The sequence below is a fragment of the Phascolarctos cinereus genome, unplaced genomic scaffold, assembly GCF_003287225.1.
Source record: "Phascolarctos cinereus isolate Bilbo 61053 unplaced genomic scaffold, phaCin_HiC Scaffold_1;HRSCAF=81, whole genome shotgun sequence".
NCBI lineage: Eukaryota > Metazoa > Chordata > Mammalia > Diprotodontia > Phascolarctidae > Phascolarctos > Phascolarctos cinereus.
This window is the reverse complement of record NW_027555514.1, coordinates 45,243,496-45,270,148: the sequence shown is the minus strand read 5'-3', so window position 1 is coordinate 45,270,148 and position 26,653 is coordinate 45,243,496. Positions and strand designations below refer to the sequence as shown.

The window sequence follows — 26,653 nt, the reverse complement described above, 5'->3', positions numbered from 1 at the left end:
AGTAACTCCATATTCAGTACTCTTTCTACTCTACCACACTCCCATAAAATTTCCCCAAAGACACTGGTATGTGTGTGTGTGTGTGTGTGTGTGTGTGTGTGTGTGTGTGTGTACACAAACTTGGAGGACGGGAGGAGACTTAAGCATCTAGAAGCCTAGCCAGTACTCCTGTGTGACTGAGCCCAAAGTGTATTTAATTACTACAATTAACATGCAGGCCTCCCAAGGGAAAAAGGACTCCTTCCAGTAACCAGTCACCTTTTGTTGTCACCATTGCAGATCATAAGGAAGCAAAAAGGCGAAGGGGAACAGACAGAGAAGGACTCTGATTGGCCACAGCCCAGCAGTACTAGGAAAGTGAGCAGTCAGAGGATGCCAGCTTTTCCAGGGGACCAACAGGCATCCTGCACACTCTTGGTAAGTAAGCAATGAAAGTCATCATGGAGGTTGGCTTCTACCATTTAAAAACCAAAAGCAAGGGAATTTGACCACTAACTGGCATATGTTACCACGCCCTCCACACACACAGCATATCAACTCTTCCCATTGAGGCTGTATGTATTGGTGAATGACCTATAGATTTCAGAGGGAAAAAAGCTACAGACTTATAATTTTTATTAGAATGGTATTTCATTAAATGCCATTGCTTGGAAATAACAACAACAATAGCATGTATATAACACTAAGTTTTGCTAAGCATTTTACAAATATTATCTAATTAGCCCTGAGAGCTAGGTACTATTATTATCCCTATTTTAAAGAGGGAAAACTGAAGCTTGACTTACCCAGGGCTACACAGCTAGTAAGTGTTGATGTAGGATTTGAAATAAAGTTTTCCGTATTCCAAGTGCAGCTTTATACCCATTGCACCACCTAGTGGTGTAACCAAGACTAACCAGGAAAAATATATGCATTGGTGGAGCTTTGAACTAAAATTTGGAGAGGATTCTCATCCACAAAATACTGACTATGAAAGTTGGATTAACTTTCTGGGGGCATTGAGGTGTAGAAAATCTTGACTACTATACTACAGTATGAAGAATATACTTGAATCAGCTAACAGTGTGTGTAGGTTAGCCCTTTTGCAATCTAAAGCCATCATTCAACAAGCTTTTATTACAAGCTTACTAGGCACTGTGCTAAGCAAGCCTGGAGATAGAAAGAACCTACCTTCAAGGAGCTTACATTCTATTGAGGGAGAAAATGTGTAAATAACTGTGCACATACAAGCTCAGAGGGAAGGCACTGGCAATGAGGAGAAGGGATCAGGGCGGGGGGGACCAGGAGACCATCTCTTGCAAGAGATGAGATTTGGGCTGCCTTTGCTTGTTCATTTGTAGCTAACCCAGTAATTACAAATTACTGAGACTTGCAAATTTAAAAATTGTCTGCCTAGTGTAATACCTTGAACTTTCTGACCTCTTTTCTCACTAAAAAGCAAATTGCCTAGGTCCAAAGTTGTAGAACATTGTATGTATTTTGAGATTATTTTAATCTTAATAGATTTTGTTTATTTTTTTCCCTCTTCTTCCTCTTTTTTCCCTTAAAAATTTTTTCTTACATAGAATGGTTCTCTGGGAGAAGAGAGGGGTAGGAGATACAAGGGGAAATTTAGGTGTTATAAAAACAAAATATATCGATAAAATTGTATTTTTTAGAAAAGATACAAATCACTGGTGCTGGTCTAGTCTTCAGCTATTTTCCTAACCCTAGCACAATCAGAAAGCCAGAGCATCTGAGCATGGGGTCAGCAAAGGCAGCATCTCTGCAGTGGTTTTGAGGATTACATTAGCCTCTCTTTCATTTTGGAGCTGTTTGCAATGAGCACTTATTAAGGACTAGAAGGAGGAAGGTCCCTTTCCAGGTGTTAGAGGCTGGCTCATTATTCGGCTGTAACTGCTCACGTTAGAAGAAGGGAAAGATAAAGAGCCCAGTGAGACGTCTTTAGAATGCCATGATAAGTTTACAGGGATCTGATGTTCTAGCTGGTTTTCCCTGATGTATTTTCTGTTGTGTTGCTTTGTATTGGTTGTATCCTAGATAAAGTTTGTGTGTCAGGACCTTGCTGCCAAACCCCCTGAGGTTTGGGGCACAGACACCACCACAAGGTTTGAAGAAGACGAATCTTTGTTACAATGTCTAGCTACATGGCTCAGCATGACTGAGGAAGGCTTCCTGAAGCGAGGAAGAAAATGAGCATTTATACAGAACCTGCTATGTGCCAGGTCCTGTTGTAAGCACTTTTTACTAATATTGTCTTCATTGATCTTCCCAACAACTCTGCAATATAGGTGCTGTTATTATCCCCATTTTACAGCTAAGGAAACCAAGGTGAAGTGACTTGCCCAAGACTAACACTAAATATCTAAGGCTAATTTGAACTCAAGTCTTCCTGACTCCAAGACCTGCACCACCTCTTAAGGAGGAAGTGGCATTTTTCTGGGTCTACAGCATCCTTTGGACTTCTTCCTATTTTCTAAGTCAGACCAGTATATGAGTTTGAAGGAACCTGACACCCGGGTTCCTATCCAGTGGACAGCTCTAGAACCTCAGTCCCTCCTGGCCCGTGGCCCCAGCAGATGGTCTCATCCCCTTCTTTACTGAGAAGAGGTAGAGCAATCAGAAGGAGCTCCCTCGGCATTCCCTCATTTCAAAACTCTTTTCATTCAGCCGCCCTCTCACCTTCCCCCAATATCTCTGAGAAGTAGAGACAGACAGGGAATGCCTAGGTCAAAAGGTGGAGCACCAGCTTTGCCTCTGGAGGGTGTGCAAGGCTAGGGCAGCTCACAGTTTTTAGGGCTGGTAAAACAGAGCAAGAGGAGTCACGATATAACCGCAATGCAGGTGTTAAGTATCCTGGCAGATACTAGCTCCCAGAAATAGATAGAAGGATTGGCATCCCATTAGAGGAGAGGTTAATGCTGTGAGAAGCATGCAGAAACTAAGAATGACTGAAGGAACAGCAGATTCATGTTTCCCATTTCACACTCAATCTGGACTCTATGACCTATTGCTCATTAAATGGGATGGTGAGTGGTATTGTGCACACATATGCTTTTCCCCTATCTTTCTCTGTGTCTCTATCTGTCTCTCTATCTCTGTCTATCTCTATCTCACTGTCTCTATCTCACTGTGTCTCTGTTACTCTCTTTTTGTTTCTCTGCTTCTATCTGTCTCTCTGTTTCTGTCTCTGTCCTTTTCTCCCTCCCTCTCTCTTCTCTGCCTGTCTCACCATGTCTCTGTCACTGTCTCTCTGTCTCTGCTTCAAATCTGTCTCTCTGTCACTGTCTCTCTTTTATCCCTGTCTATCTCTATTTCTGTCTCTGTCCTTCCCTCCCTCTCTCTTCTCTGTCTCTGTCTCTGTCCCTCTCTCTCTCTAACTCTGTCTCTCTATTATCTCTCTCTGTCTCTCGCATAGCTGCACAAGTATAATGTGCATGGTGTGACTCCATTGTCCTAAAACAATACATATGCTACTCTACCTCAGAGAATGATTGTTTAAAAAATGTCATAAAAATTAAGGTACAATATAACTATGAGTTATTATCCAAATTTGTGGCATTATTCATATTCATTTTATGTAACTGATATTACAGAAATCAGTATGCATGCATTAGCACCCATGACAAAGAATGCCCTCTGAACATAGGATCGATATATTCTTGTATCTCCCCCTTATGCCTACCAGCAGGGACTCTGCAAATATGAAACACGTCAAAAATGTTTGCCGAAATACTAACATAGGCACAATTGGTAGAGCACTGCAAACGGTAATTTATTTTCCCTGAATCATTGTAGATTAAGAACTGCCTGTACAGAAATATGCTGCCTAACCCTGTTTAATGATTCTCCAAAAACAGTATGTTGGTTGAAATGAGCATAGGGAGTTTAATCAGAACAATATTATCCAAGTAATAGTATGACAATAAGCTACCCCAAAAACTTCTTCCTTAAGCTGATTTACTTACCTCTGTGTATATATAATCATATCCTGGCTACCCCAATCTCATACCATCTCGTGGGAGATAGTAAGCCCCAGAAGAGCAGGAGCCTCTGTTTTTTGTATCGCCAGTGCCTAACACAGGACCTCGCAGATAGATGGAGATTGAATTACATAACATTAAAATAGGTTTGGTTATAATGCGTTATGATTATCATGGGCATTAGTGCAAGATGATTTATGTTAGGCAGCATCATTTGAAGGAATATCAAAAAAAGAGAGGTCATTTCACTAATATCAAAAATCTATCAGAAAGACAGAGATATTTACAAAGCAATGGCAAAGTACAGACTTGATTGTAGAAAGGTCTAATCTAAGTAAGAGGAAAAATTGCTGCTAACACACCAGCATCCAGTTACATGCAAATAATGATAAATCATCTTTATATATTTCTTTTAAAAGTTTGGATAGGATCCCTGCTTGTGATCACTTTATATTGCTATACAGACTCAAAAGTGATACAGTTGAAAAATGTTTAATAAAAGGGTACTTAACTCTGTACCGAGAATTAGATTAGACATAATGAAGGAAACAGAAGTACTAGACATGGTACTTGCCCTCAGTGGGAGTCAGTGTATTGGAAGAGAACACAGAGACTTAAAGAAAACCTGGGTTCAAATCTCACCTACAACACTTAATAGCCATATGGCACTTGACCTAACTGAGCCTCAGTTTCTTAATCTATAAAGTGGGAATGATAATCACTGCAGTTCCTGCCTCCTATGTTTTTCGTGAGGATCAATTGTGACAATGTTTTTAAAGTACTATATGAATAGAAGCTATTAGTGATTACAATTGACTCAAAGGCTTGAAACAATTAGAGAAAAACAGTACGATGTATTTCACACAAAGTACAAAAATTGTGCGCTGCAGACTCTTAAGTCCTAGAATAATTCAGAGAAAACAAATAAAAGCTATAGAGGAAGGCTTCATGGAAGAAATAAGACTTTCTGGGCCTTTAAGGATGGCTGGGATTTACATGGGCAGTAAGGAGGAAGGGCATTTGGGTAAATTTCTTTTAAAGTTGCCTGTGGTTCTGATTTTTTACATATTCAGAGGGGTCTTCCCCATCATTAGAAGGAATTCATGAGATTTGTTTGTCTATGTCTTCTATCTGATGGATTTTTCCAAAGCATTTCCTGCACCCTAGGGGAAGAAAACCAACAACACTTTTTCAAATTATGGAGCCACAGTATTTAGTAACACCAGCTGTGTGGTTCCTCATTTCCTACCAAACATTCATCAGGGCCACTTGTCATAGGAAAAGGAAAGAGACTGATGCCAACATCTGTTTGTCATTAGTGCTAACCACATGCAACATTGAAGCCCAGTAGCCTGACTCAGGATCTGAGCTCAAAGAGTAAATTATTCCCTATTATGTTCAAACTTCTCAAAGCAAGAATAGAACAAATTCACTTTTTTCCCTCAACTAATTAGTGAAATACCAGCTGAGAGCAGCTTAAAATATCCATCCAAGTCATTGACTAAGAGAAGAGTCTCCAACTTTACTCCTATAGACCACTAAGATGAAATTCAACAAGAATTGAGACCTTTTTATTTCTGTGGTTATTATATGAGTAGAATTTGGAGTTACTTTAAGTCAAAATTGGGGGTGTTAACTCTCGTCCAGAGTTTCCAAGGATTCCCTTTGTTGTGTTTAAATAAATACTCTGGGACAGCTAGGTGGCACAGTGCATAGAGCTCAGGGTCTGAAGACAGGAAGACTCATCTTCCTGAGTTCAAATCTAGCCTCAGACAGTTACTAGCTGGGTGACCCTGGGCAAGTCACTTAACACTGTTTACCTCAGTTTCCTCATCTGTAAAATGAGCTGGAGAAGGAAATGGCAAACCACTCCAGTATGTTTGCAAAGAAAACCCCCAAAAGGAGTCATGAAGAGTGGGACATGACAGAAAATGACTGAACATGACTGAACAACAAAGCAGGAAAATGAGAAAAGGAAGTGAAAAGAAAGTAAGAGATTCTGGAGACGGGGATTTAGAGAATGGATAAATGCAATCCACAGGAGGTTAATTAGGATAGGGACTGCAAAGGGCAGGACTGTGTGATTTAAATAACTAATCCTTCCTCACAGCTTTAGCAGGTAGAGTAAAACTACTCAATGATCAAGAAAATATGTAGTTATGGTGCCATCTTCTGGACAATAAATTCATTTCAGTTAACTGGTGGAAACATGAGTTTGTTCAGCAAATATTGAGAGCTTTTTGTGTGTGAGGTATCATTCAGGGCACTAAGGAGGGGTTGACCTATTTTTATGATTTCATTGCTATGGAAAACGCCCAGGGATGAAACTCTACCAATATAGGTTGGGACTTAATCAACATTTAAGAGTTAGAGTTGTCTGGGGCACTGAGAGGTTGAGTGACATGTCCAGGGTCACACTGCTAGTAATGTGTCACAGACCTTAGATCTTTCTGTAGCCCAAGGTTATTTCTCTCTTTGCTCTATGACATTCCTTCTCTAGTATTAAGCTTCTTCATCTCACAATATAAATGCTCTCCCCAGGGGTTTCTGGTGACAGCTATATTTTACCCTCTTAACAATGATACCCAGCTGTGAGTTGAACATGGCTATTGGCTCCTGGTTGAGATCTACCCATAATATGTAACCAGTACATTTTCAAAATGCCAAGGAGAAATGTTGCCCCAAATCTTTTGAATGTTTTCTGTGAGATCCACCTTCACAGGCCTGTTTATTGGATAGAAAAAGGCAAAATCTTAATTAACAAACCCAGTAACCCTCAGCTAACAACTAGGAATAACCCAAACAATTTTACGTGAAAAATGTGGTTTCCTATCTCTTGGTAAACTGTCTGTGTACATCAGCACAGGAATAAATAACACCTAGTTTAGGTGATAGTGTTTGATACGACTACATTTCTGAAGTTTACCAAGGGGGCTGGCAGTTTGCAATCTCCTATACAGGGGAATTCTCAATTGGAACATGTTGTTTTGCATAAAGGAATTGGAGTTAATACTTTTTGAGGTTAACACGAAAGTCCCTCCCTGCCCCCCCATACTAATAATTTTACCAAGTTATACTGATATCTTGATAGTATCAGAGTAAATTATAGCCAGAAAGGGACCCTAAGGATTTTCTAATCAAATCCCCTGTGATACACACACACACACACACACACACACACACACACACACACACACACAATTGGTATCTATATATTACACACAATGTGCATATGATTTAATATATAAATACTTATGTGTATATATATGCATATGTATGTACATGCAGTATATACAAAGTGTTCCAATAGTCTTAGTGCAGTTTTAACCTAACTGCACAAAGACTTTTGGGATACCCTACACATCTATACATAGATCTGTGTACATATTTGCAATGCAATATAATATATACGTTATAATATGTAATGCATATGTATACATTATAATTCTATATACTGTATATGTCATCTTATAGAGATGACATTTATAATCATGGGAGTTGGCAAAGTTACCAATCAATGAACAGTTATTAAGTGCCTACTGTGTACCAGGCACTGGGGGTGCTAAGTACTGGGGGTGTGAAGAGGCCAAAGACAATCCCTCCCTTCAAGGAGCCTCACAATCAGAAATAGGGAAGGAGGGAGGAAGGTGGAGGGGAGAAGGAGGTTGGGGGGGGAAGAGGGGGAGAGAGAGGGGGAAGAGAGAGACAGAGACAGAGAAAGAAGGAAAAGAAAAGAGGGCTCAGGACAGAGCCTTGGGAAACACTCACAGATAGGGAGCATGATGCAGATGATAAGCCAGCAAAGGAAATTTAAAAAGACCAGTGATCAAACAAGCAGAAGGCAAACCAGGACAATAGTTCCCTCACTCACAAATTACCTTGTATTTAACTAATTTGTATATATTTGAATTTACTGACTGTAGTTAGGCCATATCTTTTTTAAAAGTTTTTTTTTAAATCAAAAAAGCATTTCTTTTGTCTCTCTCCCCCATTGGAATAGAAAAGAAAAAAGAAAAAAAAATCCTTTTAACAAATATGCATACACAAAACCAGGAGAATTGTTTGTATAACATCATAAAGATGAACAACCTTGACAGACTTTAGAGCATTGGTCAAGGCAATGATCAACCCATGATGAAGCGGACTACCCACCTCCTGCCAGAGAGGTGATAGCCCAGGAGTGGGGAGCCTGTGGCCCAAAGACCACAGATTCCCCACCCCATGACAGACTCAGGGTACAGAATAAGTCATACGTTTTTGGACATGGTATACGTGTATGTATACACTTGTCTCCCCCAGTAGAATGGGGAATCGACATTGTTCCGTTCTTTGTACTTGCTGTCGCCAACAATTAGCATAGCGCCTGGCACACAGTAGGTGCTTAGTAGATACTTGTTGGTTGATTGATTGATCATCTGCTGTGAATCACCTGAGAAGCTGGCAGCTGTCCCCTTTAAGGCACCATATCTTATTTCAGCAGAGGTCCCAGTCTGCATTCTCCCTAACTGGTGAAGAGGCTCCAAGCAAAGAGTCGAAGGTGTCAGCACCCCTGGAGACCCTGTGGGCAGAGCAGAGGGTCCAGCGCAGAAACCAAAGGAACAAGAACATGCTGCCTTACCCAGCTGGAAGAGCATGGACAGACTGGATGAGACAAGTAACGATTTTAATACATTTACAGTAGGTCTGCATGTTTGAAAAGTGATCTGTGGTTGCTTACTAGCCCTCACCACAGGAGCCTTAAATATAAGTCCAAAGTAATTTTTTCGTTTTTCAAATGCTGAAGCCAGGCCAATCCCAGTGATCTTGTTGGCAGTAGCTAAGGAAGGCCATGCACTCACTTCCATCAGGCATGACACCAAAGTGACCAAGGATAACTGTGGGTATCTCCAAGGCACAAGTGCCTGATCTATCCCAGAGCTTCCCAGTTCCTTCATAGGCTCAAAAGATAGTTGTCATGATAGTTGTCACATTTATGTAATGATTCAGTGTTTCCAAAGCACCTTTTTCACAATGATCTGGGGAGGTTATTTCCATTTTACAGATGAGGAAACTGAGGTACAAAGGGTTAAGTACCTTGCCTGATGCCAACTCCACTGCTCTTTTTACCATATCACACAGCTAGTAACAAGCTTCTGTCTAACTGATGCTCGGCATTTGAGATGTAACTTACATTTTCTGTCTTTTCCATGTTCTCATTACCTGTTCCTACTACCCATGCTGATAAGGCAGCTACTTGGTACAAGGCATAGAGTGCTAGACTTAGAGTCAGGAAGACCTGCCTTCAAATCCAGCCTCAACTATGTGACCCTGGACAAGTCATTCAACCTTCTGTATCTCAGTTTCTTCATTTGTAAAATGGGAATAATAATAGCACCTAGCTCCCAACATTATTTGGAGGATCAAATGAGATAACATATGTAAAGTACTTTGAAAACCTTGAAACACTATACAGACAATAACTTTGAAAACCTTAAAACACTATACAAACAATACAAACAATTATTATATCAAAGTAATGCCCATTCTTGGCTTCTCCATCTAGGATAATAGGATCAAAGAATGTTAGACCTATAAGGGGACATTAGCGATCATTTGGCTAATGTCTTCACTTTATAAGTTGGGGAAACAGAGATCAAATGACTTGCCTGATGTCACATACCTCATTAAAGATAGAATGTATACTCCAACCCCAGGTTCCAAGCCCAGCCTTCTGATCCTGGTCCCATGCTCTCACACCATGCAGCCCTTTCCATCGAGATTAACCATGGGATTCCTTTAAATTGGGGACTTGCCTAATAGCCTCGAAAGCCATCCCACTTGCAAAAATTCATTTTACGCACAGTGGAGGGCACCCATTGCATACAAACATAAGAGGCAATGTGATATAGTAGGAAGCATGACTTGATCCCTTCTGGAATTAGAAGACTTGGAAACAAATCCCAACTTGGACACTTACTATCTGTGGGACCTTAGGCAATGTACTTCCTCTCTCTGTGATTCAGTTATTCTTCTGTAAAAATGAGGAGGTAGAGTCAGATGATCTCCAAAGTCCCGCTCATCCTTAAGTCATCTGAGGGTCCTATTAAATGCCTTTTCTCTCTCAGACTTAGTTTCCTTATCTATTCCATAGATATATCTCTAAATATCATATATATGCTTATATATAAAATAGGAATGATGCTAATAATTATGTTGCTGTTGAATCCATATCCAACTCTTTATGACCCCATTTGAGTTTTCTTAGCAGAGATGCGGGAGTGGTTTGCCATTTCCTTCTCCAGCTCATTTTATAGATGACAAACTGAGGCAAACAGGGTAAAGTGACTTGCCCAGGGTCACACGGCTAATAAGTGTCTGAGGCCAGGTTTGAACTCATGAAGATGAGTCTCTGTCTCCAGGCCCAGCACTTTATGCACTATGGCATCTCCTAGCCGCCCAATAACAATTATAGATGACACAAGATTTACATACATTCTCTCCTTTGATCCCCAGCAGGAGAGATACTATAGCTGTTATTATTCTCATTCTACAAAGGAAGAAACTGAGATTCAGAAAAGTTTAGTGATTTGTTCATGGTCACACAGCTAGTAAGTATCAAAGGCAGAATTCAAACCTGAATTTTCCAGACCCAAAATCACTAGAATCTCTTTGTAATCTGTGCTTTCCACTGAACATACATTCTGCCACTCTTTATCAATCTATCTCATAGGGTTGTTGGGTGAGGAATATTTTGTCAGCCTTAAATGTGACAAAAATAGGAGCTATTATCATTCAGATTATTATTATCTTTTTAAAATCATATTAATTATAGCAAATAATTGCATCACATATAATAAATATAAAATTAACTCATATTGTAAAATCATTTCAATGATATTATTAATATGTTATTGATGATGTTAATAATGAAGCAAGGCAGACCTGTGTAAGTCATCTAAATGTGTTTGTACAAAACTTGACTAGTTGGTGGGCGTAAAAGACGAAAGGAGGGTCTGCATCTCTGCTAGAAGAGGCCACCAATGTTTCCTGAAGAACATCTGACTCCCGGCATTCTGGCATTGATGCCGTTAAACATTTTAACACAAGAGGCCCCCACAATGGCTGTCTAATTTGTTTAACAACAGAGCAAGTTATCTCTGGGGGCCATTTCTCCATTAGACAGCACTGAAATGGAAGAAGAAAAGCAGCCGCGAGGCACTAGGATGCGTCTCCTCAGCCTATTAATGAATGTTGTCCTATTTTTTACATTGCTGTTTATGCTTCAGGAGAGCAATTGGTCAAAAAGGCCCATTAGTCCATAACACCTACTGGCCACTGAGCCAGGGTCAAGGAAATTAATAATCCTGAAACAAAATCTTGGCAGCTCTAAGAGAATTCAGCAGATCTAAGAACCCTCAGCCTCAAAGGGTGTCAACACTCTGGTTTGGCCAGAGAGATGAGCAAATGCAGACGAAATGCCTTCGCCCAGAGCTTCCTCCCTTGCCTTCTTCTAGCCAGTATATGGGTCACATCACAGTGCATTTGAAGAGAATTCAGATGGCAGGCTTTATTTAAATCCCTCCATCAAAGGTAAGATGTTTGACCTCTGCAGATCACAAGTTCTAGTTTTGAAAAGAGGAATTTGAGATTCATGGTGTCCCATGCCAATGGAAGAAAATCCCAGAGTAAGGGTAAAGTCAGTTTTGTCTTTTGGATTAATTATAATACCAACTCCCATTCCTAGAATGCCCTAAGGATTATTAGAGCAGGGCTGTCAAATAGAAAGGATCCCTGCAAGGGACATTTTGACTTAGAAATCTACAAGTCAACATTATCTACGTAGTATTGTCTTTTTATTTATTTTCTTAAACATTTCACAATTATATTTTAATCTGATTCTGAACTAGAACACTTTTCTCCTAACAGCTTCATAAACTAGGTAGCAAGCATTATTATCCTTATTTTATTTATTGATGAGAAATAAGAGAGGTGAGGTGACATGTTCATGATGCTAGAAGGTGTCAGAGCTAGGATTCAAAGCCATGTTTCTCCTGTCAAATCCCCTCATGGTCCTTCCATGACACCATCAGTATGTTTGCTTACCAGACAAAGGTGTTTTGACTTGAAACTCGCCTCTATTCTCACTTATTGGATTATAGGTTTAGAGTTGGAAGACTCTGAAAGGTAATCTATTCCATCCACCTCCCTCCTTTTACACCTTGCCCTAGTCCAGTTAAGAGAAGCAACATGGCAGCCTGAAAAGTAGAGTTAGTGGTTCAAAGGTCTGAGTCCCAGCAATGAAAGTCATTTTATTGCTTGGACTCACAGTTTCTTCATCTGTAAGGTTCCCAACTTATTTGGCCTCCCGCCCCCTTTACCAAAAAAAAAATTACTCAGTGTCCCCCTGGAAATCCACTCTCTTTAACCCTTTAATGCTTTTTTAAAATTTGCATTGTTTCAAAAAAATACAAAATATTTTCTAAATGACGCATCTTAAATTTAATAATTTATTGTAAATTTATGGGGTTTTCCTACATTGAAATTGTGATGACCCAATATTGCATCATGTAACTGTATACTATTGTATTGTAAACAAGTCATTACATGCATATATTCCTGCAGATGCATGCTGGACTTCCCAACAATGTGGGGCATGATTGCCTACCAACACTTGCTTGTTAAGAGCTGTTGGCAGACTTGACCACTGATCAGTTATAACTTGCATTTTGAGTGTTTGTTTGGAAAATAATGTAATCACTACAATTTTAACTGTATTACACAACAGATGAAACACATATGAATGGTTTTTCAAATTTTTCTTTTCTCTTCTTTCCTTATGCTTCCACCACCCCCTTATTTTTATTCAACCCCCCCAATTGCACCTGAGGCTACTAGTGCCCCCCAGGATGTTCCAGCACCCCCCCAGGGGTAGGATTGCCTACTTTGGGAACCTCTATAAAAAGAGATAACACTCCCCCCTTCACACAATTGTTGAGGATTTCCTGAGATTATGTCACCTTACAAAACATAGTAGTAACAAAAATAATAACAATAGCTAGCATTTATATAGTACTTTAAGGTTTGCAAAGGACTTTATTCCCATTTTACAGGTAAGGAAACTGAGGCAAAGAGTGGTTTAATTATCTTGCCCAGGGTCATACAGCTAGTTTGTGTCTGAGGCAGGATTCAGAATTCAGGTTTTCTTGACTTGCAGTCCTATGCTCTATTCACTACACCACCTAACTTCCCTGCCCCAAAGTAAGGTTGTTATTATATTATAATCATATTTGATGTTTATGTACTCAATCACATCAGCACCAGTCACAGTAAATATATTAATGAGAGAGAATATGGCATAGTAGCTAGAGAGAGCGTCCTGAATTCAGGTAGGCCTCGGTTCAGGCCTTGCTTCTGATCTATAATGTCTGTGTGGGCAAGGAATTTAACCCCTTTCCATTCTCAGGCAACTATCCAAGACTCTAAGGGGAAGAGAAGGCATTTAATAAAGTTTAAGGAGAGTTTCCTCCCTGGGAGTTCTTTATACCAATGAAGTCACAAGTCTGGTTCATAAAATAAATTTATACACACACACACACACACACACACACACATTGGACACATGACTCTGGGCAAGCCACTTCATTCTTTAGTGACCCCAAGTAAGGCTACAAGACAAGAAGAGATGTGGTTACCTCTATGCTGATTAAATCACAGGCCCAGTCATATGTACACATACATATGTATACAAACATATATATTTGTATATATATGTCCATGCTTATATGACTAGATATAGATAGATAGATATGATATATATGATATATATGTGTATACATGTACTTTTAGGTTTTGATGCCTTAGAATGAGTCTACATAGCAATTGTTTTCTGTTCTGGCCAGAAACCCTAAAGATCTTCCCCTCCCAGATCGATAGAGAGTTTTGTGATGCTAAATTATCTCAATTCTTACCTAGCCCTTAATCATTGTTGCCTCAGACAAACTGAGATCTAGGAAAGACCTTAATGTAGAGAGGCTAGGGTCACCCATTGCATCCTGGGCCTTTACCAGTTGTCTTGACTTTTGTCCTGCCACTGGACTTCCATGACTCTGAAAGAGAGAGTGAGGCTGATGACTTTGCTCCCCTCTGCCTCACTTAAATCCAATTCATGTGCAAGCCAAGACATCATCCTCATGATGTCATTGTTCCTTGTCGAGAACAAAGGGTGAATAATACCATCTAGAGATATACACACCTCAGGTTATTTATGTATTTGGGGCATTTCTGGATAACCTGTGCTATAGCACTTTCTTAGGACATTAGTCATGGTAGGAGTTAAGGAAATGATGACTGTGTGATATTAATGCATTTTCAGGACTAGCCAGACAATAGCACTAATTCAGAACCCAGTTGAGTGGGCTCAGCTCCTTGACTGGAAACCAAAGCCATCAGCTACCCAAGTCCCTGCAGCTGTTCAGTTCATTTCCATATGTACGTAGGTGGTATGCCATGATGCTAGGCATCATAGGGAGGTATAAACACACGAAGAACAGAGGCATTTGTAATCTCACTGACGTTGGGTGAGTCAGATAATGCCTAAACTGTTTCATCTGTGAGTAGGATTACCCAGGGAGACCTGACTGAGATTTGATGTCAGAACCCTAAAGCTGAATTGTTCCCCCACACACGCTCCTTAGTCTTCACATCAATATTATCCTTACAGCCTTTAGAGCACCTAGGCTAGCCAGGACTTAAGGGGATTTCTTGTATTTCTCTTAGCTCTCACATTCAAGTTCAGCCCATAGGGGACAGAAAATTATAATGGGATCAAGTTGTCAGCCTGTACAATAGGACACGTAAAGGAAAGAGGATTCAGTAGGGTCCTACCTGGCCTGGAAATCCTGTTGTTCTAGGTGTACATATGTTAACTTCCTATGGAACTTTTAAAAACAACTCAATTAGTTCACTCCCCCCACTCCCCACTAGCTTTTATTTTTCTTCCCCAGAATTTCGAGACAGCCATATTCTCTTTGTGCTCTCATGGAATGGTCATGGTGGATATGGTGGCTAGACATTCCTCATCATCGTAAGGCAGGGAAAAGCTACTTTTTTATCACCCTACTTTCCCTCAAAATCTGTTAAGGGTCAGTACTTTCCTATTTACAAGGCCATGAGCTTGCTTAGAAGCCATGCCTAAGAAAAGAAAGACATCATTTGCTCAAGGGAAGAATGTATTTGATGAAGACCATGAAGCATATTCATATATATATATACATATATATATATATATATATACATATATATTATATATATATATATATACACACACACACACATATGTAACAGAGGAAATTCTTAACCCAATAACAGACCTACAGTCTTAAATGATCAAACTCATGGGTAGGGAGACATTTCTAGCCTAGTACAAACAGAAATCTTCCAAAAATGATTCCTGCATAGTCAAAATAGAATTTTCACCAATAATCCTAAAAATATAAGGTACACAATTATTCTTGGAAAGAGAATAACCATGGATTTGCAATAGATTTCTGGAGGTCTTGCCTCAACTTGAGGTCACACAGAGTTTCTGATTCCTAGCAGAGAGAGAGAGAGAGAGAAAGAAAGAACATGAAAGAAAAAATCATGTTGGTAGCTCCTCTCTGTGTCAAAAGAATAGCCTTCTACCACCTCTGTCTACAGAAAAATTGACTAGCATTTTCTGCTGGTCCATCCTCGAGAAGAAAAGGAATGCAGAACAGAAAGCGCCCTCCATTCTCCTGCTCAACCTAAGAAAAAGAAGAGAAAGGCAGCAGAACCAAGAGGCACCTTCTCTCATGGCTGACCAGAAGGAAAGAGAGAGTTCAGAAGACCTGAGCCTTGAAACCCTGCTTCTTAATAATGATCAAGGCAGTTCACATATCCTGATTCCTGTTAGGATACAAAGCTCTTTCTCAGCTCCTCCTTCTGGAGGTTCATCATTATCTTACAGCCTACATTCAAAGTCCTGGTAGAAGAGTCCATTTAAAAAACTGTACTAAATGCTTCACCTCCATCTGTGACCCATATGGTCCATCCTACTACTGGTTTGAGCCAAGTGAAGGTCAATCAAGTCTCCCCTTTCCCCATTGCAAACACCCAGAAGGTATCGGTTATTTGCTATCTCATTGCCAAGAATAGTTGAGCCAAGGATGCCTCATTGGTATTTCTTTTTCCTCTTTCTAGATCCAGACCCTGTTTTGCAAAGTTCTGATGGGAACTGGGTAGCGCTGAAGAATAAGCCGTGTCCTCATCCCCGCCTTCTGGCCAAACCAAAGAGCCAGGCATTCCAGGCTCTGGAGAAGGAGTCCAGTGTGGTATCTGCCTATGATGAGATGGGCTCAGATAGTGAGGATGATTTTGATTGGAATATAAGCCTGAACAAGCTTCATCAGAGACCCCAGAGCCTATCAGAAAATTCCTATTCCACAGACTCCCAGCATCACACCGAGTGGGCTTATGGTCACGACCAGTGTCCCCGGGGAACCTCTCCCTCCTCTGGACTTTACACTAACCCTGAGACCATGTGCTCCGACTCAGAGACTTCTTCAGTGAGCTCATCCCGGGAAGTTCAAGGACCAGCCAAGCGACCTTGGCTACAGAGAAATACCCCTAGCTACCACTCACTAGAAAAAGCACACTCACAAGGAGGGCTGGATGTGAATTTCAACCCCCAGGCTGCTGACACGCAGGATTCAGACAGCAGTGATGCTGAGGACAGTCACCATACAGCTGACAAGAGGTCCAGGAGGTGGAGGAGGAGTAAGCTAGCCTCAGCTGAGCTGGATGAACAAAAGCCCCCCACCCAAAGCCATGAGAAAGATTCGGGCTCTAATCAGGTAATAGCCCTAGGTTTTACTAACATTTCAAAAAAAGCTTAAGAGAAGGAATGTGGCAGAACAGAAGGAGAGCTTAGCCCCAAAGACAGGAAGACCTGGGTTCAAGTTCTGCCTGTGACAAACTGGCTAGGAGACTATGGGCACCTTACTTATCCTCTTGTTGCTCTGAGATTATAAGTTACGGAGAAGGTGCTGACCTGCTTTGGCAGACCAGGTTTCCATATTGAGAGTTCCCTATACCAGTGAAATCACAGGACCAGGCCCTATCCTTACTTCAATTTTTTGAAACTTGAATTACTACTTTCACAATGCCCCTAGTCCACTCCAAAATCCTTAATAGCTCCCCATTGCCTATGGAATAAAGCCCAAATTTCTTTAAGGCCTTCCACAATCTTGCCTGAACCTAACTATGAAAGCTAATTTCTTGCTACTCCCCTACAAGAACCCTCTACTCCAGCCCAACTACTCAAAAATCCCCTTTAACATGCCATATACATTTATGCCTCCACCATCTTTATTGCTCATACAACAAATATTAACAGCAGCATAATACAATGGAAAGAGAACTGGGGTCAGAGGACCCAGGTTCAAAACCCATCTCTGACACTTACTGCTTGTGTGACATTGCTTGTCACTCAACCTACATGGGCCTCAGTTTCATCGACTGTAAAATACAAGGGTTGGACTTGATGACCTGTGGGGTCTCTTTCTAGAGCAATGGGCATATGATTTTACAGATATTCAGTGCCTGTCAGGTGCCATGCACCACACTTCATCTGTTCCCATAGGGGGTGTCTTGAACTCTCTGGTTCCCTAATCCCATTTCTACCCATCTTTCTGGATGCATCTAAAATTCCCCCTCTTCCAGGCAGCCTTCCTGACTACTCAAGCCCACTATAATCCCTTGCTTCTCTGGTGTCTCAACTCAGAAGCCTTTCTGTAGAGACTATTCTGAGCATCACAGAGTCTAAGACCTGGAAGGAACATTAAAGGTCTTCTTTTATGGATGAAGAAATAGAGGCTCAGAGAATTTGTTGATCATAGACTGGCCTACCAGGCCTTAGGATTACAAATTTAAGGCTGGAAAGGACTTTAGAAACTATCAAGGCTACCTTTCCATTTTACAAATGAGGAAACTGAGGCATGGGGCTATTTAGTGACTTGCCTAGGGTTACACAGCTAACATATGAGGTAGGATTTGAACCCAAGTCTTCTTGACTCACAAGTCATATCCCGTCCACTATCTCATGCTCCAAGGTTTCTGAGCTGGAAGGAGCCTCACAGATGAGAAAACTGAAGCCCAGAGAGGTTAATGATTTGTCCAAGGTTGCACAGGTAGTAAATAGCAGAACCAGCATTGAAACCCGGGTCCTCTGATTACACACCCCAGCCCTCTTTGTATCACATTGCATTGCCCCTCACTCTAGGTCTTCAGGAGTCTGTTAATATTGAATAATAAACAATTGTGTAGAACCTACTAGGAGCAAGACACTACATTAGGTGTTAGGGATGCAAAGAGGAAAATAAAGTGGCCTCTGCCTCCAAAGAGCTTGGGGGGGGGAGGGGAAGGGCAGATAAAGCATGTCCATAGAGAATTATAGATGTGATTATTTGAGCAGAGTGGAGAGAGAATTGACTAGTCAAGAGGATCACAAAAGGCTTCACAAAGGATACACAAGGTGAGCTTTGAAGGAAGCTAGAGATTCTAAGAGGAAGAAGGGAGGAGGCGTGGGGCCAGCCAGCTCATGGAGATAAGAATTTGAATTCTGAGATCAGAGACTAGCAACTTGTGCAGTTTGGCAGGAATGCAATAGGCATGAACAAAATAGTGTATAATAAGCCCGTAGAGGGACGCTAGGGTCAGGTAATCAAGGGCTAAGTGGCACAGTGGATACAGCACTGGGCTTGGAATCATCTTCATAAGTTCAAATCCAGCCTCAGACTCTTACTATCTATGAGACTCTAAGCAAGTCACTTCACCCTGTTTGCCTCAGTTTCCTCACCTGTAAAATGATCTGCAGAAGGAAATGGCAAACCACTCCAGGATCTTTGCCAAGAAAGATGGGGTCGTGAAGAGTCAGTCACGACTGAAATGACTCAATGAGAATAGCCAATGCAAGCTCAGGAGTTCGGGTCATCAGGGAGCCAGGTGAGGTAATGTGGTCAGATTCGTGCTTTAGAAAGATTAGTGTGAGGTCTAGAGGATGTATTAAAGAGCGGAGAGATTGGAAGTCCATATGGATTGCAAGTGTTAGAGCCAGGATTGGAACCCATGTTGTCTATAGATTCAACATCGCTTACACTACACTGTCCAACATTTCCTTCACAATCTAGCTCTCATCCCATTTTCGTCAGCAGATTGCCCCCCTGGCATCCCCACTCTCACACTTATCTTTCCTCAATCCTTGTCTCTACTGGCTCATTTCCTACTGCCAACAAACATATTCATGCCTCCCACATCCTCAAAAACCTTCACTTGGTCCACCCATCTCCACTAGCTATCATCCATATTTCCCCTCCCTTTTAAGGCTAAACTTTTTGAGAAAGCCATCTTACGACTGATGCCTCTACTTTCCCTCTTCTCTTCTTAATTGTCTACCGTCTGCCTTCCAACCTCATCATTCCACGGAAACTGCTCTCCCCAAAGTTACCAATGCTCTCTCAGGGGCCAACTTTAATGGTGGGCCTTTTCTCAATGTCCTTGACCTGTCACCTTCTTCTCCTTAATACTCATTTCTGGGTTTCAATCCAGGTTCCCCTCCTAACTATCTGACCAATCCTCAACCTCCCTTTCTGTCTCTTCATCACGTCACACCTGCTAACCTTGGGTGTCCCACAGGGCTCTATCTTGAGCCCTTTTCTCTTCTCCCTCTGCTATTTCCCTTGGTAATTTCATCAGCTCTCATGCATTCAATGATCATCCCTATGCTGATGACTTTCAAACTCCAACTGCCTACAAGATATCTCAAACTATAAAATGTCCCATAGACATTTTAAACTGGACAAGTCCAAAACTGAACTCATCATCTTTCCTCTCAAATCCTGTCTTCTTCTAAACTTTATTGTTCGGTTGTGTCCAACTCTTTGTGACCCTGTGGACCATAGTGTCCGTGGGGTTTTCTTGGCAAAGATACTGGAGTGGTTTACCATTTCCTTTTCCAGGAGATTAAAGCAAACAGAGATTAAGTGACTTGCCCAGGGTTATACAGCTTGTAAGTGTCTGAGGCCAGATTTGAACTTAGGTCTTCCTGACTCCAGGCCTGGTGGTCTATCCATTAAGTCACCTAGCTGATTCCTCTTCTAAACTTTACTATTTCTATGAAAGATACCACCAACCTCCCAGTAACTCAGGCCTACAACCTGGGTGTCATCCTTACCTCCTTATTCTGTCCCACCCCACCATATCCAATCTGATGTCAAGACCTGATGATTTTCCCTTCCTATCATCTCTCATATGCACCCCCTTCTCTCCTCTGACACTGCCACCACCCTGATACAGGCCTTCAACACTTCATGCTTAGACTATTGCAGTAGCCTGCTGGTGGGTCTGCCTGCCTCAATTTCTCCTCACTTGTCCTCTCAGCTGTCAAAATCATCCAGGTCTGACTATGGCACCCAAATATTCAACATACTCCAGTGGTTTCCTATCACTGCCAGGACCAAATATAAAATATTCTATTTGGCCTTCAAAACTCTTCGTAACCTGGCCCTTCCTACCTTTTCAGTCGTCTTAAACCTTACTCAAATTCACATGTTCTACAGTCTAGTGACATTGTCCTCCTTACTGTTCCATGAACAAGACAGCATCTCCCTATTGTGTGTTTCCACTGGCTGTCCCCCATGTCTAGAATACCCTCTCCTTTCTCTCCTCTTCCTGAATTCGCTGGTTTCCTTCAGGTCCCAACTAAAATCTTTGCTTCTATAAGAGGACTTTCATGCTCCCCCTTAATGTTTGTGCCTTCCTTCTGTTATTTATCTCTAATTTATCCTCTATGTAGCTTGTTCATTTAAAACTATTTGCATAGCATCTCCCCAATTCGATTCTGAGTTCCTTGAGAGAGCTGTTGGGGTTTTTTGCATTTACTTGCATCCGCAGCACTTACACAATGACTGGTACATCATAGCAGGTGCTTACTAAATGTTGCTGCCTGGTTGTTGAAATTTGACATTACAAGAGAAATTTTGTGGGGAGGGAACATCAGAGAGGGCTTTTGGAATTTTTTCAAAGGTTCATTTCCCCAAATTTGGAAATGTTTACTCAGTTGAAGAATGAGTCTAAAGGGGAATCTGTGAGAATAAGATGGATTACTTTAATACTATTGGGCCATTCCTGGAGCTTTATGGAAACATTCATTAATATCAACCTTTTCTCTAGGTTCAACCATTTTTTGAACATTATTCAACTTTTTGCCACTAGATGGTGGTAGTGCTTCATTTCCTTGAGATTTCAGTGTCAAATACACCACATTGTCTATTCTGTATGTCCTGAATATTTCACTAGCTTCTCTCAAGTGAAAAGAGGCTTGTGTCCTGTAGCAGGTCTCAGATTTCTGAAGAAAGATTCACTACGCGCACGCACACACACACACACACACACACACACACACACACACCCACACACACACACTTCTTATCCTTGTGGATATCTGCAGAAGGATACTCCTCCAATAACGCAGATTTCCCAGCTAGCAGAACACTCCTGTATATCATACCATTAGTTTACCTCACAGGGGCTACCCAGCATGCAGGGTGCCTTCTCCAAGTTCCCTTGACATTGTATTAATGTGGATTAAATGGTCTGCCCATATTAGGTACATATATTAATTATTCTTTTAAAATATTTCCATTTTAACAACTCTGCAGAGTTCTGAAGGTTAGCTATCTGTTTAGGAATAAATGTACATACCAATACATGTTGTGAACAAAATTTAGTTGATGTTTAAATTAGGTCTACATTCTATGAATAACTCTAAACTTCAGTTAGAAATTGGTACTTATGCTAAGGTGTGGTGGCATATGTAATCCCCAATTGCCAAGGAGACAGAAGCTGGCAATCTCATGGGCTCAGGAGTCCTAAGCTACAGTGCACTAAGCCGATTGTGTGTCTGCACTGTCCAGCATGAGGATGGTGGGCCCATAGGATCAGGGGGCCTCCAGGTTGCCTAAGGAAGGGTGAACTAGCCCAGGTCAAAACCAGAACAGGTCAGGACAGCTAGGTGGCACAGTGGACAGAGTACCAGCCCTAAAGTCAGGAGGACCTGAGTTCAAATCCAGACTCGGACCAAACACTTGACACTAACTTTGTGACCCTGGGCAAGTCACTTAACCCCAATTGCCTCACCAAAAAAAAAAAACAGAGCAGGTCAAGCTGCCCCTGCCTTGATGAGTAGTAGGAGTGGGCCCATAAGTAGCCAGCCACTGTAATTCTAACCTAGATGAAGTAGGAAGACTCAATCTTTAAAAAAATTAATTAAGACTAAAATACATTAAATTTTTAGAAAGAATTGGCACACATGAAAATTGTGAAATCTTATAAGATGATAGAAAGAAAACAACAGTTTTGTAGATTTTGTAGAATTTTTTTATCTTTTAAAGTTTTATTGATGACTTTTGTTTTTACATTATATACATTTATGGATCACTCCTACTTCACAATAGTCCTCTGTTAAAAAAAAAAAAGCAAAACAGTTAAATAAAACTAATAGTACAGTGACATCTCTAGCAATCCTCCACCCCCTCTTTTAAACATTGCCAAAAATTTATTTTCTCTTGCTCTGCCCCACCACCCCATTGAAAACCAAAATAAAAACAAATTTTCTGTAACAAATATTCAGTCAAGCGCTAAATGAAATTTAAAGCCATTTTTCCTTTGAGATATCTGTTACTGTTGTTCAGTCATTTGAGTCATGCCCAATGGATTTTTTTTTGGCAGAGATATTAGAGTAGTTTGCCATTTCCTGCTCCAGCTATTTTACAGTTGAGGAAACTGAGGCAAACAGGGTTAAATGACTTGCCCAGGTTCACTCAGCTAGTAAGTGTCTGAGGCCAGCTTTGAACTCAGGAAGGTGATGCTTCCTGACTCTAGGCCCTACACTGTATCCACAGCACCACCTAGCTGCCCTTTTGAGATACTGATGTTGCTTATTTTGGATCAGAAAGTTGATTAGGCCAAATTCCACTTAGTTACCCTCCTATGCTTAAGATCATGTTTGGTGTTGACCGATGCAGTTATGTCATTGTATTATCACCCTCATCGGGACAGTATCTGACACTTGTATGATTCTGCAAAATTTCAAAGTACAAGTATGCATTATCAATAATCCTTAAATTTATGTACTCATCAGTTCTGTGAACCGTAGCAGTCTTTCCATAGTCGTATATCTGTGAAACTTTTCCTTCAGGACTCAATTTCATTGTAATTTGTTTAAAATTTTGAGAGACATGCCTGTTTGAAAGTCTCAGCAATTACTACTTAATCTCAACATGGTTAACTGAAACACCAATCAAAAGTGAACTGTTACGCCACCCTTTAGCCCTGCAACAGATTTCATCAAAGTTAGTCTCTCCTTCCAAAGCAGTTACGAAATGCAAACTGACAAAGAGACAGACATGAACTGATGAGCAGTCAAGCTGAAATACAGACCTCCCTCCATTGAGTGAACTCCCTGAGCCTTGGAAATTATTAGCCTGTCAGAATCCATATGCCAAAGTCTAGGAGAAATCATGCCAAGCCTCCAGGAAATCAGCCTGGAATTGGAGGTGTGAGATAGGAAGGCTCGGGAGGAAGAGGTGAAGCTGCTAAATGTTCATAGGAGAAACCAAGTTTTGTAGGCTACTAAGCATTTGCCCAGGGTTTCTTTTGAACCTTTAGAAGAGTATATTACTTAATGTCCAGTAGAATTTGAGCATCTTGAGATGTACTGATTAATCAACATGTAATTTGTTATATGTAGCAGCTAGGTGGCTCAGTGGATAGAACTCTGGGCCTGGAGTCAGGAAGACCTGAGTTCAAATCCAGCCTCAGACACTATTTGTGAGACCCTAAGCAAATCACTTAACCCTATTTACCTCAGTTTCGTCATATGTAAAATGAGCTGGAGAAGGAAATGGCAAACTACACCAGTGTCTTTGCCAGGAAAACCCCAAATGGGTTCACGGAGAGTTGGACGCAATTGAAAAGTAACTCAACAGCAACCATTTATTATGTACCAGACATTGTACTAGGTGCTGCAGTTACCAAGACAAAAGTGAAACAGTTACCTCCTTCAAGGAACTTGCCTTCTGATGGTGGAAACAATTTGCACATGTGTAACTAGGAAGTGTTTTATTTTTGTCTTTATAACTCTAGCACTTAACATGGTGCCTGGCACACAGGAAAGCAAGCAAGCAAGCACCTACTATGTGCCAGGCATTGTGCTAGTGCTTCACAAATATCATCTCAATAGCCTATATCAGATCATGAGCTGTCTTGGGGAGGGTGGTGGGGAGGAAGGGGGAGAACAATTTCAAACTCAAAAGTATATAGAAGTGATTGTTGATAAATCAAAATAAATTAATAAAAAAAAGTCATCTCATTTGATCCTCACAACAACCCTGGAAGATAGCTACTATTATTATTCCTGTATTCCAGGTGAGGAAACTGAGGCAGACAAGGTTAAATGATCGGCCCAGCGTCACACAGTTACTAAGTGTCTGAGGCTGGATTTGAACTCAGGTCTTCCGCTCTAGCCACTGAGCTACCCGGTAGCCTCTGGGCACATAGTATGTGTTTAATAAATGTTTGTGAAATTGAATAGATATAAGAATGCACTTTTAAAAACCATGAAAGTAAGTGCCTCTCTGTACCAAGGAAGAAAACATAAAATATAGAAAATACTGCTCAAGGTGAAAATCTGTTTCTTTCCCAGACTGTCTGCCCCATGAGTGAGAGGCTTTTTAGAAACTGCTGTCAATATCCCAGCTGAGACAGGTGTTTCTTTGGTTCCCCATCCTGGTTTGCATTTTAGGTTTTTGATGATCTGTCAGAGACTGATATCAGCAGTGAAGATCACCGTCATAAAAGCAGAACAAATGCCACAGAGGAGAAACTGAAATCCAGGTTGTTTGAATTAGCTGCTAAAATGAGCGAGAAGGAAACATCTTCAGGTGAAGAACAGGAGTCAGAGGCCAGGACAGAATCTGACCATCAGAAAGAAAGTCTGTCCTCAGAAGACAATGGCCAGTGCATTCAAGAGGAACTGAAGAAGGTGAGTTCTGTAAAAACCCTGGGCTGGCAGCTTGCGCTTGGCACAGGTTATATACATGGTATAAACCAGTTTATAAACTGCAATGAGTGTCTGCTCAAAACGACAGCCACATCTGTCCTTCTGTTCATCATCGGATTCCTCTGCTTAGACACAGCTGGGGAGGGATAGCTGGATTTACCCATTTGTTCTTTCTTTTCTTCTGTTTCTTCCCACTGTTTTCAGTCTGGTTTTTAGTTGGAGGTTACTGGTTTTATGTAATCCTCTAACTTGTTAAAAGTTTAGAGATTAAAAAAAACCAAATGCTTGGCCTGCTTCCCTGTAGATTGGATCTATATAATAACAAAGACAATATTTAGGAGGAAATAATAGAGCACTGGGCTAGGAATCAGAAAGACTCCTCTTCCTAAGTTCAAATCTGGCTTCAGACACTTCCTAGCTGTGTGATCCTGGACAAGTCCCTTAACCCTCTTTGCCTCAGTTTCCTCATCTATAAAATGAGCTGGAGAAGGAAGTGGCAAACTACTCCAGTGTCTTTGCCAAGAAAACTCCAAATGGGGTCATGAAGAGTTGGACACAACTGAAAAGCAAGCATAACAACCACAAAAGTTATACTTGGTTATTCTCAACATTGAAGCTCTACCTCTTACTTCACATTAGTTTTCTTGGTTGAATTAAGCTGGGTTGATTCACCTTACTGAGGACCATTTTTTTTCTTACAGAAGGCTCCCTATTTATTATCAGTTGGTGACAAGAGTCACTGATAGTAGTGGAAGAGAATAGTATACCCCAGTGGTGTGCGCATGGGGCTGGCCTTACTATAGTCTCCACCCACAAAATACAATCTCTTTGAAGTGGAAGAGTGTGTGTGTGTGTGTGTGTGTGTGTGTGTGTGTGTGTGTACAGAGAGAGAAAAAATAACACCAATTATTGGTCACATTCAGGTTTTGTGCAAGTTAAACTGAGGCAGTTGGGGATGGAGCAGAGGAGAAAGGCAGTCTGTATTTGGGCCAGTGTGGCAAAGCTTAATGATGAACATGGATTTAGGAACTTCACACTTGCCCTTGATCCAAAGCTAGGTAATTATGCCAAGGTGGTCTCACTAATCGGCAATTCTTCCATGCTCCCATCTCTATGTGCTATCAGTCTTAACTGTTATCTGATTAATTTACGGTGCTGAAACCTATTTTGTGGGACATCTCAGAAAAGATAAGAGCTAAGCTCAGTTTAGTGCTAGAGAAAAAAATGGTTGCTCCCACACAGCAACTGTTTTGAAAAGAAACAAAGCCTATTTTGTGCACTAGCATCAAAAAGAACTTGGTTTTTCTTCTTTTCCAAATGGTCCTTGTGTGGTAGAAAGCATTTAGAAATGGCCTGGATCGTGTGCTGAACAATAAATGAGCTGACGATACAGGGAAGCTTTTCAGATTCCCCATAAGTTCTCTTGTCATTCTGAACCTCAAAGCACAGCCTACGTTTTCTCTGACCACTGGTCAATGTTGAAACTTGTGTGGAGTGACCTTCACTGGCCAGGTGAAAGCACCCTGGTATCTGGAAGCAGGCAGAAAAAAGGGTG

The 26,653-nt window shown here is 41.0% G+C and overlaps 1 protein-coding gene across 1 annotated transcript in view; it reads left to right on the top strand.

The window, feature by feature from the left end:
- Positions 1-26,653, top strand: part of MYRIP (myosin VIIA and Rab interacting protein) — a 431,689-nt gene that overhangs the window by 356,202 nt on the left and 48,834 nt on the right. Inside the window, 5 exon segments of the mRNA XM_078151731.1 lie at positions 280-417; positions 8,461-8,563; positions 8,566-8,637; positions 16,182-16,834; positions 24,841-25,080. Of these exon segments, the coding sequence (XP_078007857.1) occupies positions 280-417; positions 8,461-8,563; positions 8,566-8,637; positions 16,182-16,834; positions 24,841-25,080 (1,206 nt within the window).